Below are 14693 nucleotides of genomic sequence, written 5' to 3'. Positions count from 1 at the left end.
GAGTCGGTGCCTCCATATAAGACAGTGATGCAGCCAGCCAGAATGCTCTCCACGGTGTACCTGTAGAAGTTTACAAGTCTTCGGTGACATACCAAATCTCCTCAGACGCCTCACAAAGTATAGGCGCTGGTGAGCCTTTTTTGTGACTGCATCAAGACAGATCATCGGACACTTAGAAATTTGAAGTTCTTAACCCTCTCCACTATTGAGCCCTCGATGAGGATTTAGTCGTGTCCCCTGACTTCCTCTTGAAATCCACAGTCATCTTGGTTTTGCTGACGTTGAGTGCAAGGTTGTTGTCATTACACCATTCAACGAGGTTATCTCTCTCCCTCCTGTCCACTTCCTCATTGCCGAATGCGATTTATTGTAGTTTGTTGCAGCACTTAGCCAAAGTAGAAACTTACAGCTACTACTTACATGAACTGTGATTTTAAATTGGGTTCAGACTACAGTTCCATTGTTCGATTAAAGTAACTGAGATCCTATATGCAAATGTGATTATTGGTGGCTGAGCCAAATTACTTATTCCCATCACAGCTTTCAACTCTTATTGATGAAATTTACATGTACATTTGGAGTTGAAACTATTCAATATCCTAGCAGTACAAAGTTTGCACAACTTTCATCAACTTGATGTTATTGAAATATTTTTTTTTATTGGTGTATTTGATTAATTAAATCCTGGGTTTACTGAATATTAATTTGGACTCATTTCTTGTTCTGGTTTACTTAAATACAATCCAAGATGGCCTTTGCATACAGTAAGAGGTGAGATCTTTCAGATAGAGCTTCAATTTAATGGCCTATCTAGTTTCTCAATTGAACTCAAAAGATTCCACAGTATCATTCTAACAAGGGGAGGGAGTTCTCCAGGATAGAATCCATTGCTTAATTAACACACAAAACAGATGATTTGGTTATTATACCATTTTCTGTGGCAAGTTCCTTGCTGCACTCAAATCCGAGACAGCCTGGCTCGGTAAATCATACACGTCTTCCCTCGAGTCATTCTACAACGATGACCAAGCCGGAGATGGTCCACTGACAACCATTTACTTGTAATCAGTAAATGATTGCTATTCTTCTGGTTGCCCCATCTGCTGTTTGTTTATTGGTTCCTGTCACAGAACCAATTCACAACAATATGTAATTGTCAAATAAAGCAATGCTTGCAAGCCCATCAGTGGATAACTGGATTAGAATTGGAATAATTCCATTACTATTTTGTAAAGTAATGAAAACTGTAATTTGTATACATCTTGACAAGGACACGGTATATAATTGAAGAAATGCCAGCCAAACACGTGGGCTTTTGCCAGACCAGAGTCCCAGGAACTAAGAGATCCCAAAACCAAGACGCAAAAAAGCAATTATAGGCAATAACGTTGAAATAAGAAGTTCCCATTAAAACAAAAATGGTAAATGTTTTCAGAAATGCAAACAAAAAACTCCATTCAATAGCTTCTATAGTTAAACAAGAAAGTCTGCAGCCGCTGGGATTGAATGCAATACACATGCATAGTGGGAAAACTCAGCAGGTCATACACCAGCCACAAGGATTATCAAGTGTATTCAACCTTTTTGTTCAGGCACCTGCCCATTTTTGCTGATACTTGACAAATGGCCCAAGCCCGAAACATTGGCTTCCCTTACTTTCTATGGATGCTGCGTGACCTGTTGAGCTTCTCCAGCTCGTTTGCACTCAATTGTTTGTTTCATCTTTCCTCAGGGTCATCCAGCTAGAAAACAGATCATTCTGCCCAACACGTCTATGCCAACCACAGGCACCCAATTGTGTTAATCCCATCTTCCAGTAACTGGCCAATAGCTTTCTATGGCTAAGCAATGCAAGTACTTGTATAAAACCACCTTTCAAATGTTATTAAAACCTCTGCTTCCACTACTTGCTCAGGCAGTGTATTCCAAGAATTTATCAATGGTTCCTTTCAGATCTCATCTTTTTTTTTACTTTAAATGTCTCTGGTTTTATTTAACTTTCAATTTTACACATTATTGCCTCCTCTTAATCTGTTAATAGAGATTAAAAGGAAACTGCTTTGCTGCTTTGTGATTCAAGATCAACTAACACAGCAGAAACCAAATACTGGCTGTTTTTCCAGAACTCAATCTTACATCTTTAAAAATGTAACAAGGAACTAAAATAATAAAAAAGCTGACAAGGGCAACATCCTACTATAAATGCAAAAACATTGGATTCAAAGTTTTTAATAATGAAAATAGCGAATAATCCAGTCAGTGGTTACCTTTAAGCATTTATTGCCATTGACAACCTACTGCTATAATATGAATTTACTCAATTGTGCAGAACTTCTGCACTAGGTTTTATATTCAATAAGTTGACAAGTTCACAAAGGCCATTAGTGATGTATAAAGTACTACAATGCTGTAGAAAGATCAAAATGTACATTTATACTATTCCTAAATGCCATAACCCTTTCCTCATTTTCATTTGCAATCAAATTAAAATGAGTGATAGCAGACAGAAGAATAACAGGGAGTTAAAAAATGAACAGGTATTTCATTTCTGAGAGTACACCGCACAGATTCACTAAGATATTAATATATTACATAATTTAAATCAATCAGATCCATAATTATTCTTCTCCATGTATCTGTCTTTATGGTAAAAATCCATTATATTCACAATTTCCCATGTATTTAAAGGACCATTAGAAAACAGATTCCCCCCCCCCCCCCCCATGCTAAGTAACTTCATAAATTGACAATATCATAATTCAGTTTGGCAAAATCAAAATATAAATGCTTTCTATCCCCAATAACCAAGACAATTTTCAATCTTACCCATACATTCTTATAAAACACACACATATTTTCATTTACCACTCTGAAAGTGCATACACACATCAAAAGACAAAGTGAATCTGTAAACTTTTGGCATAACTCCGTTCTCTCATAATTTTACCCGTTCTTCAGTTTCATTAACAGAATCATAATTCCCAGTACAGTTGCTATGGCAGTGAAAAAATAATAGCTCAACTAGTCACCTTTCCAGGAAACATCATTGTATTAAAGACAAATGTGTAGATTGTGCTACCCTTCTTCGAAAAATGTACTTGCACATGGCCAAGATTATAGCTTTACACTTGAAGCAAGAGAACTATTATTTGAAGTGATACTGCCACAAGGCAGACAAATACGGTTGTTTGGATAACATTATTTTCCTCTAGTTGCGAGCATTGTTCACTCAGTGTAGTGAACACCAGGAAATGGAAAGATGACATTCACACCTTAACCTAGTCACTTTAATTATATTAAGATGCTGTATTGATAATATCAGAGAGCAAGTATTGTAAATATCTGTACTAAATATTGTAAAAGGCAGAAAAAATACCCTCAAGCTAATGCATTCCACTATAATTCCAAAAATTCTCAACTCTTTTTCACCACCAGTAAAAGACCAATAAATACCTGCACTTCATTCCAGTATTACTGATATGCAACTCAAAGTGCTTTCTCAAAACACAATCTCTCAATTTTTAACTACCGGTAATTGTGCTAAAATAATTTGTTCACAATTACAGTGGACAGGATACAAAATTTACACTGGCATGTGTTAAGCTTCACTCAACCCATTGGGAACACAATGTCAATTTACATGATCAATAGATTAGCCAAAAAATGTAATAGCTGAAATTGATAGGAGCTGAATACTATTAATCCATAAACAGATTATGAAGAGTTAGAATTGCCAGAGTAGGACAAATCATATCAATCTGAAACAGTAAGAATGGCCAAAGCTGTCCATTAACAAATTTAGAAAAGTACTTGCTGCCCATAAGACTGCCAAGGCAAGCCTTACAGTATTTATTAGAGTAATTAATTAGTTTTTACTGCTACATAGCAAACTTTCATGTGCTTATGTGAAATGTATATCTGCATGCTCAAGAGCTTTGTATTTCACAAAAATTTCAGTTTAATAATTTAAATTTAAGTTGAATAATACTTCACAGAACAGAGGATTTAAAAGATTCTAATCTGGCAGTTCCATGTAGCTCTAGTGCATAGCTGCTTTTGATTCTTGCTTAATGAGAAAGCTGCATAAACTTCACTTCCGCTGATCATGTTGGAAGGCCTGCAGATCAATCTTGTACCAGTCAGGAGCTTCTGGACCACCCTTTCCTGCAGAATAGTGATCGTATCCATAGTCTAGCGTCAGTTCTTCATCTCTCTGCACTGCCCGAATAGTGCGGATGCATTTCACAGGTCCAAACCGAGGATGAATAAACCTTAATAGAAAAGTTTACAATGAATTACCAGAGTCCTGTTTTTTTTAAAATCCAAGCATTTTCTTATGAATGCTGCCATCTCTCTAGACCAGTATTTCTCAACCTGTGGCCTGCAAACCACTGGGGACCAATCAATTTGTTATAGGTAGTCATAGGCAAATATTACTGATGCCACAACAAGCACAATGTAATACAAGATTACTCATTAAATTTTAACTAAAAGTCTTGAACGTTTCCCATCAAAACAAAAATCCTCTGGTGGTCTGGGAAGAGGGTTTGAGCTCTTTGGAAGTCCGTGATAAGTAAAGGAATATTTAAAGTAGTCTATGAATGAAGGTGACGAAACCATTGGGCTAAACTGGAAATAATCACTTTTTTCCCTTCATGTCAAAGCTACAGTTTTTTCTCCAGTTATCCTGGCCGTGTGGTTCAGAAGGGAGAACAGGACAGCAGCAGTGATATGGGATTCAATAGTTAGAGGAACAGACAGGTGATTTTATGAAAGAGGCACCCAGATGGTTTGTTGCCTTTTAGGAGCCAGGGTCAGGGACATCTCAGATTAGGTCCACAGTATCCTGAAAAGGGAGGGCGAGCAGCCAGAAGTCATGGTACGCATTGGTATCAATGACATAGGTAGGAAAAGAGATGAGGTAGGAAGCTGTAAGACAGGATCTTAGGAGAAGTAATCTTGGGAGCCAGTGAAGGTAATACAGAATAGGATGATATGGCAGATGAATGTGTGACTGAAGAACTGGTGCAGGGGACAGGTGTTCAGATTTCTGGATCATTGGGATCTCTTCATGGGAAGGTACTATCTGTATGTAAAGGATGGATTACAACTGAACTGGAAGGAGACAAATATCCTGGCAGAGAGGTTTGTTAGAGCTGCTGGAGATGGTTTGAATAGTTTTGCTTGGGGGTGGGAATCAAATTGATAGGGTAGACAAAAGAGCAGATGGTGGAAAGGTTGTTGCAATGTGTAGTGAGATGGTGAGAAGGGACAGAAAGTGCAAATGCAATCATAGGATTTGAAATGTGTTTATTTCAATGCTAGAATTATTAGGAATATGGGAGATTAACTTAGAGCATTGATCAGCATGTGGAATTACGATGTTATGGCCATTGCTGGTATTTACAGGGTGACGCAAGGGCAGAATTATCTGATGTGGGTAACAGCGTTTAGATGTTTTAAAAAGGATAGGTTGGGGGGTGAAGGTGGGGGGGGGGGGAGAGAAAGAGCAGAATGGGTGTAGCATGACTAGACAGGGATAGTATTACAGCTGCAGAAAGGGAGGACGCTGTGAAGGATGTCTACTGGGTCAGTGTGAGTGGAAACAGGAACTCGGAAAGGAGCAATCACTGCATTGGGAGTAACCTATAGGCTCGCAAATAGCCCTCGGGATACTGAGGAGCAGATAAGTAGGCACGTTGTAGAATGATGCAAAAATAACAGGTGTTGTTATGGGAGACTTCAACTTCCAAAAGAGGGGAGATAATTAGTTAAGAGGAAGAAGGAATTACGAGGACTAGGAAGTAACGGTCCGGAAGGGCTCATGAGAACTGAAGAAAGCACTTAAGAGAGCTTGATGGGGGCAAGAGAAGGCTTTGGCAAGTACGATTAACCTAAGGCAGTCTATGCTTGCGCAGAGAACAGAAGGATGACTAAAGTGAAGGTAGTGCGCTTAAGGATCAAGGAGGTAACATATGCCTGCAGACAGAGGAGGTTGGGGAGGTCCTAGATGAATGCTTGGCTTCAGTGTTGACCAGAAAGAGGGACCTTTGACAATGTGAGATTATTATAGAACAAGATTATGTGCTGGAGCAAGTTGAGGTTAAGAAAGAGAACATACAAGATCTTTTTTAAAAAAACAAGTACCCCAGCACCAGATGAGATGTACCCCAGGAAGCAAGGGAAGAGATTGCTGGGGCTTTGGTGATTATCTTCGTGTCCTCTCTGGCCACAGGGAATGTACTGGAGGATTGGAGAATGGAAAATGTGCTCCCCTTATTTAAAAACGTAATAAGGAAAATCCTGGGAATTATAATCCAGCAAGTCTTGTCAGTGATGGCCAACTATAGGAGAGGTTTCTTAGGGATAGGATTTATGAGCATTTAGTCTGTTCAGGAATAGTTAACATAGCTTTGTGGAGGGCAGGCCATACCTCATGAGCCTAATTGAGATTTTTGAGGAAGTAACAAACTAAATTGATGAAGGTAGAGCAATTGATGTAGTGTGTTTGGATTTCAGTGAGGTATATGAAAGGTCTGCCATGGTAGACACTTTCAGAAAGTCATGACGCATGGGATCCATGGAACCTTGGCTTTGTAGATTCTGGACTGGCTTGACCACAGAAAGCAATGGAACGTATTCTGCCTGGAGGTCAGTGACATATGGGGTTTCACAGGGACCTGTTCTGGGACCCCTACTCTATGTGATTTTTCTAAATGACTTGGATGAAGAATTAGAAGAATGGGTCAGTAAGTTTGCAGATGTCACAAAGGTTGGAAATATTGTGGATAGTGTAAAAGGGTGGTGTAAGCTACAATAGGATATAGACAGGATGAAATGTTGTGCAGATAAGTAACAAATGGATTCAATCTAAATAAGTGTGAAGAGATGCTTTTTGCAAGGTCAAACTTGATAGTGGAGTACATGATTAATGGCAGGATCCTTAATAGTGTAGAAAAACTGAGGGACCTTGAGGTCCAAATCCATGGATCTTTCAAGGTTGCTGCACAGTTTGATAGGGTAGTTAAGAAGGCTTATTGTCCATGGTGGCCTTCAGTGAATTCAAGAGTCATGAAGGAATGTTGCAGTTCTTTAAAACTCTGGCAAGACCACACTAAGAGCATTATGTTCATTTCTGGTCACCTCATTATAGGATGGATGTGAAAGCTATGGAGAGGGTACAGAGAGTTACCAGGATGTTGCCTGGATTGGAGAATGTGTCTTATGAGAAAAGGTTTTCTCATTGGAGCAAAGAAGGATGAGAGGTGACTTAAAAGAGGTGTATAAGATTATGAGAGAAATAGATAGGATGGACAGCCAGAATGATTTCCCACGGCAACAGTAGCAAATACCTGAGGACACCTGCACAAGGTGAGGGGAGGAAAGTTTAAGGGAGACAGCAGGGGCAATTTAACCACCCCCCCACCCCCCACACACAGTATTGGGTACTGGAATGCATTGCTTGCAATGGTGGTGGAGGCTGGTACAACAGTGACATTTAAAAAGATTGCTAGACAGGTACATGGATACAAGAAAAATAGAGGGTTATGGATGTGGGTAAGGAAGGTTTAGATTGCTGAGTAGATTTATACAGGTTGGCACAGCATCACAGGCCGAAGGGCTTGTACTGTGCAGTAAAGATCTATTTATCCAGAATATCCAAGTGTAGACATGCCATTTGAGAATTTGCTGAAAATTCTTTAAACTTTTGACTGCAGCTATCAGCAGAACTTTTACAGGCCCTGACCTCAGCCAAAACATGGTCTGTCTAGGAGAAAGAGAGGTGGTAGGGACAGGGTGGGGGGTGGTGGTGGAGTCTGCAAGAAGAGTCTGAGCATTCATGACTGTTGCTGACGGTTGATTTCATTCAATTTATAGTTAGAACATCTGCCTTTAAATACCTGCACCTAATAATGATATCAGATTTGGGACTGGAGAGATTATAAAGTCAGTTTGGTAAGTGCTACGCATTTTGGATGCTCATCATGGCCCATTCTAAAATCCATTACAATCTATATATTATGCATTTACCTCTAACAAATCAAGACTCAGGCACAATATCATTACCTTCTTTCCTTGAGATGATAAATTAACCAAGTGTTAATAAAAATCAATTGTAGCTCATAAATAACTACTTACATGGCATAAATACAATTTGGAGTAAAGGAGTGATTTGCTTTGTGCCCCAGTGATGCACAGTATTGTTTTGTTTTATTATAAGGCTCTGGAACATCAATCACAGTATCATCATCTAATGATATGGTATTGCCATTCAGTGACCAGTCTCTAGAATCCACCTGATAAGAAAACAGAGTTTGTAGAATTTATTTTGTTCAAATGGGCCTGCTTCTATTCTTTTCAAGCAATGTATTTTACCATCACTCGGTCTGCCTCTTACCTCTTCATGTGTAATTCTGATTCCATTATAGAAAGACATGACGGTGTCAGGTTCTGCTGCTATTTTTGCAAACAAACCTTCCCCAGCATCAGGGATAAGAGATTCAGCAACATACACCCTAATTTGGAAGAAACAAGAAATATTTACATTAATTTTTTTTGTCAATAGTGTTATATAATCTTTCCAATATTGAAATGATAATGACTAACAATTATTTGGTCACAAACTGCATACTTTTAAAAAGAAATACGTGGGTTGGTGGATGGATGGATGAATGAATGTTGCTGAGAATGAATTTTTAATCTGCTTTGTTGAAAGTGCAATACTACAGATTCTTCACAGTGTATCAGGATTCTAGTATTTGGCATTAATCTGTATTTAGCACTACCAACACAGGATGAGGCTCCAGCCATGTAACCATTCAGTTACACAAGTTTCATTTTTTGCAATTATAACCAAATCATCTACATCTCAAAAAGGTAGCTGGGCAAGTTGGTAGATGGCAATACTGACAAACTTCTGTTTTATGGATCATTTCCATCTTAGTCTATGTACACACTGTTGATGAATTGTTCAAAAGATGATTTTTAAAAAAATCAGTGATCCAATGTTATAATGAACAGTGAAAGATAATATTCTCAATACCATTTTTTCACAATTCCCTCTTCTCAAAGAAAATAGTGCAGAACATTATTCATTGGTTAGGGTAGGTGCTGGTAAAACTTCCCTCCAGATCTTGAACCCATCTGTGGTGCAGTTAAGACAGAATCAGACACACACAAGGTAAAGACTGAACAACAGGCTTTAATCCACAAAAACCTCCACAGAGCCAGGCTGGCTGTGGCTGCAGCAATTCAGTGTGAGGCCTCGGGAGGCCAGCGTAGGCTTATATCCCGGAGGGTGATTGACACCCAACCAGGTGGGGCTTGATCCATTTATGCCAACTGATTGGCAGCCAGTCAGGTGTTGTCCTGTCCCCTTTCTCTCCTGCAGGTACAGAGGTTGCCCCCTGCAGTAGGCCGGTGGTGTACCACCACATTCACCCCCTTCTTTAAAATTGTCCCGGAGTGGGGAGGGGCAATAACAAGGAATCACACCAACTACATACACACAATATTTACAGGTTGAGACAATTCGGCGGCCGCCGGGGTCTCTGTGACCGTCGTAGGACTGGCACCTGGTCACTGATCAGAGGGGAAGTGGGGGTGCTGGCGGCAGAGGTGTGTGTGGCTGGAGCGGTGTCGTGCGGACGGGTGGCCAGGGTCGACGTAGGCGGGTCGTATTGGATGGGTGGGGGGGCCGGTTCGTCTCCTAAGGCTAAAGTTGGCCCCTGGTGGTCAAGGAGGCCCTGCATGCCCCATCGCTACATGGGGACAGGGGTGTATGCCCGGTCAGCGTCGTCCTGGATTGGAGAGTGGCGTGATGTGTGCTCCTGCTGGTGCCAGGTCCCTGGTTGAGACGGTGTCCTCCCTGCCAATGCCGAACCTAACGTAAGAGTAGTTATGGTTTGCATGAAGGAGGAAAACCTGCTCCACCAGGGCTTCGGCCTTGTGTGTCCTTACATGCTTACGCAGAAGCACTGGTTCCGGGGATGTGAGCCATGCTGGGAGTGACATTCCAGTCGCCGACCTCCTGGGGAATGAGAACAGAAGTTCGAGAGGGGTCTCATTGGTAGCCGTGTACAGCAGTGACCGAATGGCATGGAGTGCCTCAGGCAAGGCGTCATAAAGCCTGTTGTTCAGTTTTTACCTTATGTGTGTCTGATTCTGTCTAACAGTGCACCACAATTTAATCCACAAAAACCTCCACAGAGCCTGGCAGGCTGTGCCTGCAGCAACTCAGTGTGAGGCCTCAGGAGGAACGGCACAGGCTTATATCCCGGAGGGTGATTGACACCCAATTGGGTGGGGCTTGATCCATTCAGGCCGACTGATTGGCAGCCGGCCAGGTGTTGTCCCCTGTCCCCTTACACTCCTGCTGGTACAGAGGTTGCCCCCTGCAGTAGGCTGATGGTGTACCATCACACCATCTTACATTTTAAAATGGATTAGCAAATAGTTGATTTCAGCATAGATTTTGGTCACTAAGCTTTACACCAACATTGAGGGGAATGTGGGTCAGCAATCTTGTCATTCTTCCACAGATTCTGTCTGTCCTCCTTTCTCCTTAATTGAATGGAAGGAAAATAACTTTTGTGAAGCAAGAGTAGTTCTGGTATTGCATTCTGCTCATAAGGCATGGACCCACCTCAATCACTTCACAAGGCAAGAAAGAGACTCCAAAGATTTGCTAAATAAATCAAGCTTTAAATTCCTTGCTGTCCATGTCTTTTAAGATCTCATTTGGTCCTCGAATTCTTCAATTCTGATTAAAAAGGCACATCAGCGTCTTTATTTGAGGGGCACGAGGAGGATCCACCTCTGCCCCAGGATACTGTTGGATTTCTATAAATGCATAATTGAGAGCGAGCTAACATATTTCAGTGTAGTATGGGAATTGTATTGCACAAGATTGGAAGGCACTCCAGCAGGTAGTGAAGAATGCCCAATGGATTATTTGAATCCAATTAATCAAAAACATCTAAAGGGCAGGATGAGACACACCCGAATCGGGGACTATTCACTCTTCTCCCATCGGGCCGACACTACAAGAACCTTCGATCATGCACCAGTAGGTTCAAGAAGAGTTTTTTGTATGAAGGTGTGACTACTTTGAACACTGAATCATGGCACTGAGTGGTACTGCACTCATATTGTAAAATCAGTACTTTTTAAACAGTTGGTTCTAGAATAGTTTGTTGGTTCTAATCACACGTTCTATTGCAATTTTTTTAACCTCTGGTCGATACTGGTTGTATTTCATTGGCTGGTTTACTGGTACAATGACAATAAAGTGAATCACCAATCATTGATATCCCTTTTCAGAATACAACAAGAAATTTTTATAATAAATTTAGTCTCCCTTTTGTCAATTAATAACTGCAAAGCAGTTTTGATCAATAAAATTGATAAACAATTTTTTTAAAATGGAGAAATACATTTAAAACATTGAATTAAATGAGTATTAGCTACTAAAAAGTAGCAAACCACATTTCATCTAAAAGTAGTGGGCACAATTCAAAATCATTAACTGAAATATAAAGATAAACTCTTATCTTTTATTAAACACAGCGTTTGTCATTAAAAAGTATTGGGAATTCAATATATTTAGTAAAAACTGAAGTGTAAAGTGGAGCTGAACAGATAAGAGTTTTTATGTAACAGGAATAATTATTTGATGAAAATTGCAGAAAAAAATAAAAACATTCCCTTAGTCTCTTCCCAAAAGGAAATTGGGACAAAGGAATGACTTTTCTCCCTGAAATGAATGGAAAACAAGACTGACCCAAAAGAAAGAAAGACTAGAGGTACAGTTCCAAAAAGTGTGCATCAGAAAAACAAACAAATGAATTCTGAAGTTCTGAGAACATCCTGAAATATGCAGAACATTCTTTCATATATCTGCAGAGTAAATGAGAACCAGATACTGTAATTATATTGGGTTTAGAGCTGCCTGGTATTTTTTTTTTGAGGTTGTTGAACATATTGAATTTACAATATTTGTGGGCAAATGTGTTGCTCATAATCTCCATTGAATGCGATATCATTCACTAGAATTAAATGGAAAATTTGTATTTTCCTCAAGAATAAATATAATTTAAAAATGTTCATAAAATCATTCTCAACAAATGAATTACAAGAATTTAAAACTGTTCAGAAACAAATTTCAATGATTCTATACACCAAAGTTGAAAATCTTCCACGATTGTCCTTGAGACTTATCAGATCACTGAACGCTGTCCTACTGTCTCTGATTAACATTACGAAATGACACAATTCAGCTCATTGTGTACATGTTGATTCTTTGAACGGTTTTTTCTGCTCTTTTCCTGCATGCACACTTCCAGTTTGAAAGCGGTTCTTGATTTAAAAAGATAAAAATTTAAAAGAAATTTGAATAACCTCTCATTTTCATATGGGTCAGGCAGGAGACATTGGGTGGAAATGCAAAATGATGTGGACTTGTCCAAGGTGTAAACTGGGCCTGTTAGAAAAAAAGAAAGCATTAAATTTGACAGCTGATCAAGTTTGATGGTTACAGGTCTTACATTTTTAATAGGTATCAACAGTAATGGTAGCAGGCCCTTCTGGCCCATTAACTCTGCTGCCCAAATACACCAATCAAACGACAATCCTCGAATGTTTTGAAGGGTGGGAGGATTTCACAGCACCTGGGGAAACCCACACAGATATGGGGAGATTATACAAACTCTTTACAGTCAACATCGATTCGAGCCTTGGTCACCTAACTCATTTCATTGTCATCCGATTTTATTCTCTGGTACTTATTTTTAATGCTCTCATTAAGTACCTCCCACCCAATAACCTCCATGCACTTAATTCATGCAGAACACTGCTTTCCATCTCCTGACGAGCTCCAGCTCTCATTCATCCATACCGCTAATCCAAACTGGCATCCAGCAAATTCTCATTATTGTTGTAAATCCTTCAAATGGCATATTCCTATCCATCCCTGTACATCAAGCTTCACAGTCCTCAAGATCTCTACAATGTCAGTAAAGTCTGGTCATTTAATTGTCCAGTTTCAAAATGGTCCACTATTTGAAATTATCACTTTACAGGCCTTGGTCCAAAGTTGTGATGTTCTTTCCTTGCCTTCCTCAAGATTCTCATTAAGATCCAGTTTCAGGCCACTTCTCTTCATGGTAGTATTTACTTAGCATCTATTAATGTGACAAAATGCATGTTGATAACAAATGGACTTTTATTTAGGAGTCGATGTATTTATTATATTTCCTTCTTCTTCTTTGGCTTGGCTTCGCAGACGAAGATTTATGGAGGGGGTAAATGTCCACGTCAGCTGCAGTCTCGATTGTGGCTGACAAGTCCGATGCGGGACAGGCAGACATAAAATATTTGGCAAACTACACAGAACATATTAATCTACACTGGAATCAATCGTTGCCCTCAAGGTGCTGATGTTGAGAACAATCTGCCATAGCGAATGAATTCTAAAGATAATCGTTTATAATTTTTCCCTCTGTACTTTCTTTTAGTTTTCTTTTCAAGTTAATATGGAAAGATTGTATGTAAAAATGCTCATCAAGATATTCTAAACAAATTTCAATGATTCTATACATCAATACGGATCATTCGAAAAAAGTTGAAAATCTTCCAAAATTGTCCTTGAGACTAATCAGATCACTGAACGTTGTCCTGCCATCACTGAATGTTGTCCTGCCATCACTGATTAACATTACAAAATGAGATATTTCAGCCCATTGTGTACATGTTGATTCTTTGAACTATTTTCTCTGCACTTTTTTTCTGTATAATTTTCTACCTGCAGGCAGCCTTCCAATGTGAAAGGTGTCTTGAATCTGCCTCCTTTATCCTTACAGCCAGTGATATAAAGACTATTGCTTAAATATTATTTTGTCTCACTTAATTTTGTTCTTTTGTAAATCTATCACCCTTAAAGCATTTCCCAATTCTTCTTCCACTGATAATGAGTTTATGGTCTTATCCCTTGTATGATGTACATATGCACCAAAATTCTTACTTACAGCAGCCAAACAGGTACTTGTAAAAAAAAAACCCATAATATAAACTTAATTAAATTTAAGAAACAATACACGAGATAATTTAAAATAAAGTCACAAAAAAGTGCACACAGAAAAAGCAGTTTTACCAAATTCACTGTCAAAAGTTTAAAATCAAATAACATCTAGAAATGAACATTTGTTCCACAGACCATCCATCATCCTTTGCTCCATTCATGCTAATTTGCACCTTCATGGATCTTTTCCAAACTGTGAGACTCCAAATGGAACACAATATTTCCATCTAAAACCTAACTGGAGGCCTGTGACTAGTGGTGTGCCTTTGGGGTTGGTGCTGGGACCATTGTTGTTTGTCATCTATATCAATGATCTGGTAAAATGGATCAACAAGTTTGCAGATGATACTAAGATTGGAGATATTGTGGACAGCAAGGAAGGTTTTCAAAGCTTGTAGAGGGATCTGGACCAGCTGGAAAAATGGGCTCAAAAATGGGAGATAAAATTTAATACAGATAAATGTGAGGTGTAGCATTTTGGAAGGACAAACCAGAAAAGGACATACATGGTAAATAGTAGGGCACTAAGGAGTACGGTAGAACAGAGGGATACATAATTCCCTGAAAGTGGTGTCACAGGTGGACAGGGTTGTAAAGAGAGCTTTTGGCATATTGG

The 14693-nt window shown here is 39.4% G+C and overlaps 1 protein-coding gene across 1 annotated transcript in view; it reads right to left on the bottom strand.

Annotated features, from left to right (window-relative positions):
* Positions 1–2213: 2213 nt before the first annotated feature.
* setd7 (SET domain containing 7, histone lysine methyltransferase) overlaps positions 2214–14693 on the bottom strand; it is a 40514-nt gene continuing 28034 nt past the window's right edge. The window contains 4 exon segments of the mRNA XM_069925347.1: positions 2214–4271; positions 8140–8297; positions 8399–8516; positions 12400–12481. Of these exon segments, the coding sequence (XP_069781448.1) occupies positions 4091–4271; positions 8140–8297; positions 8399–8516; positions 12400–12481 (539 nt within the window). The 3' untranslated portion in view covers positions 2214–4090.

Source organism: Narcine bancroftii, chromosome 3 (assembly GCF_036971445.1).
Source record: "Narcine bancroftii isolate sNarBan1 chromosome 3, sNarBan1.hap1, whole genome shotgun sequence".
Lineage (NCBI taxonomy): Eukaryota > Metazoa > Chordata > Chondrichthyes > Torpediniformes > Narcinidae > Narcine > Narcine bancroftii.
The sequence above is the reverse complement of the archived record's forward strand: the minus strand, read 5'-3'. Positions and strand labels throughout refer to the sequence as shown.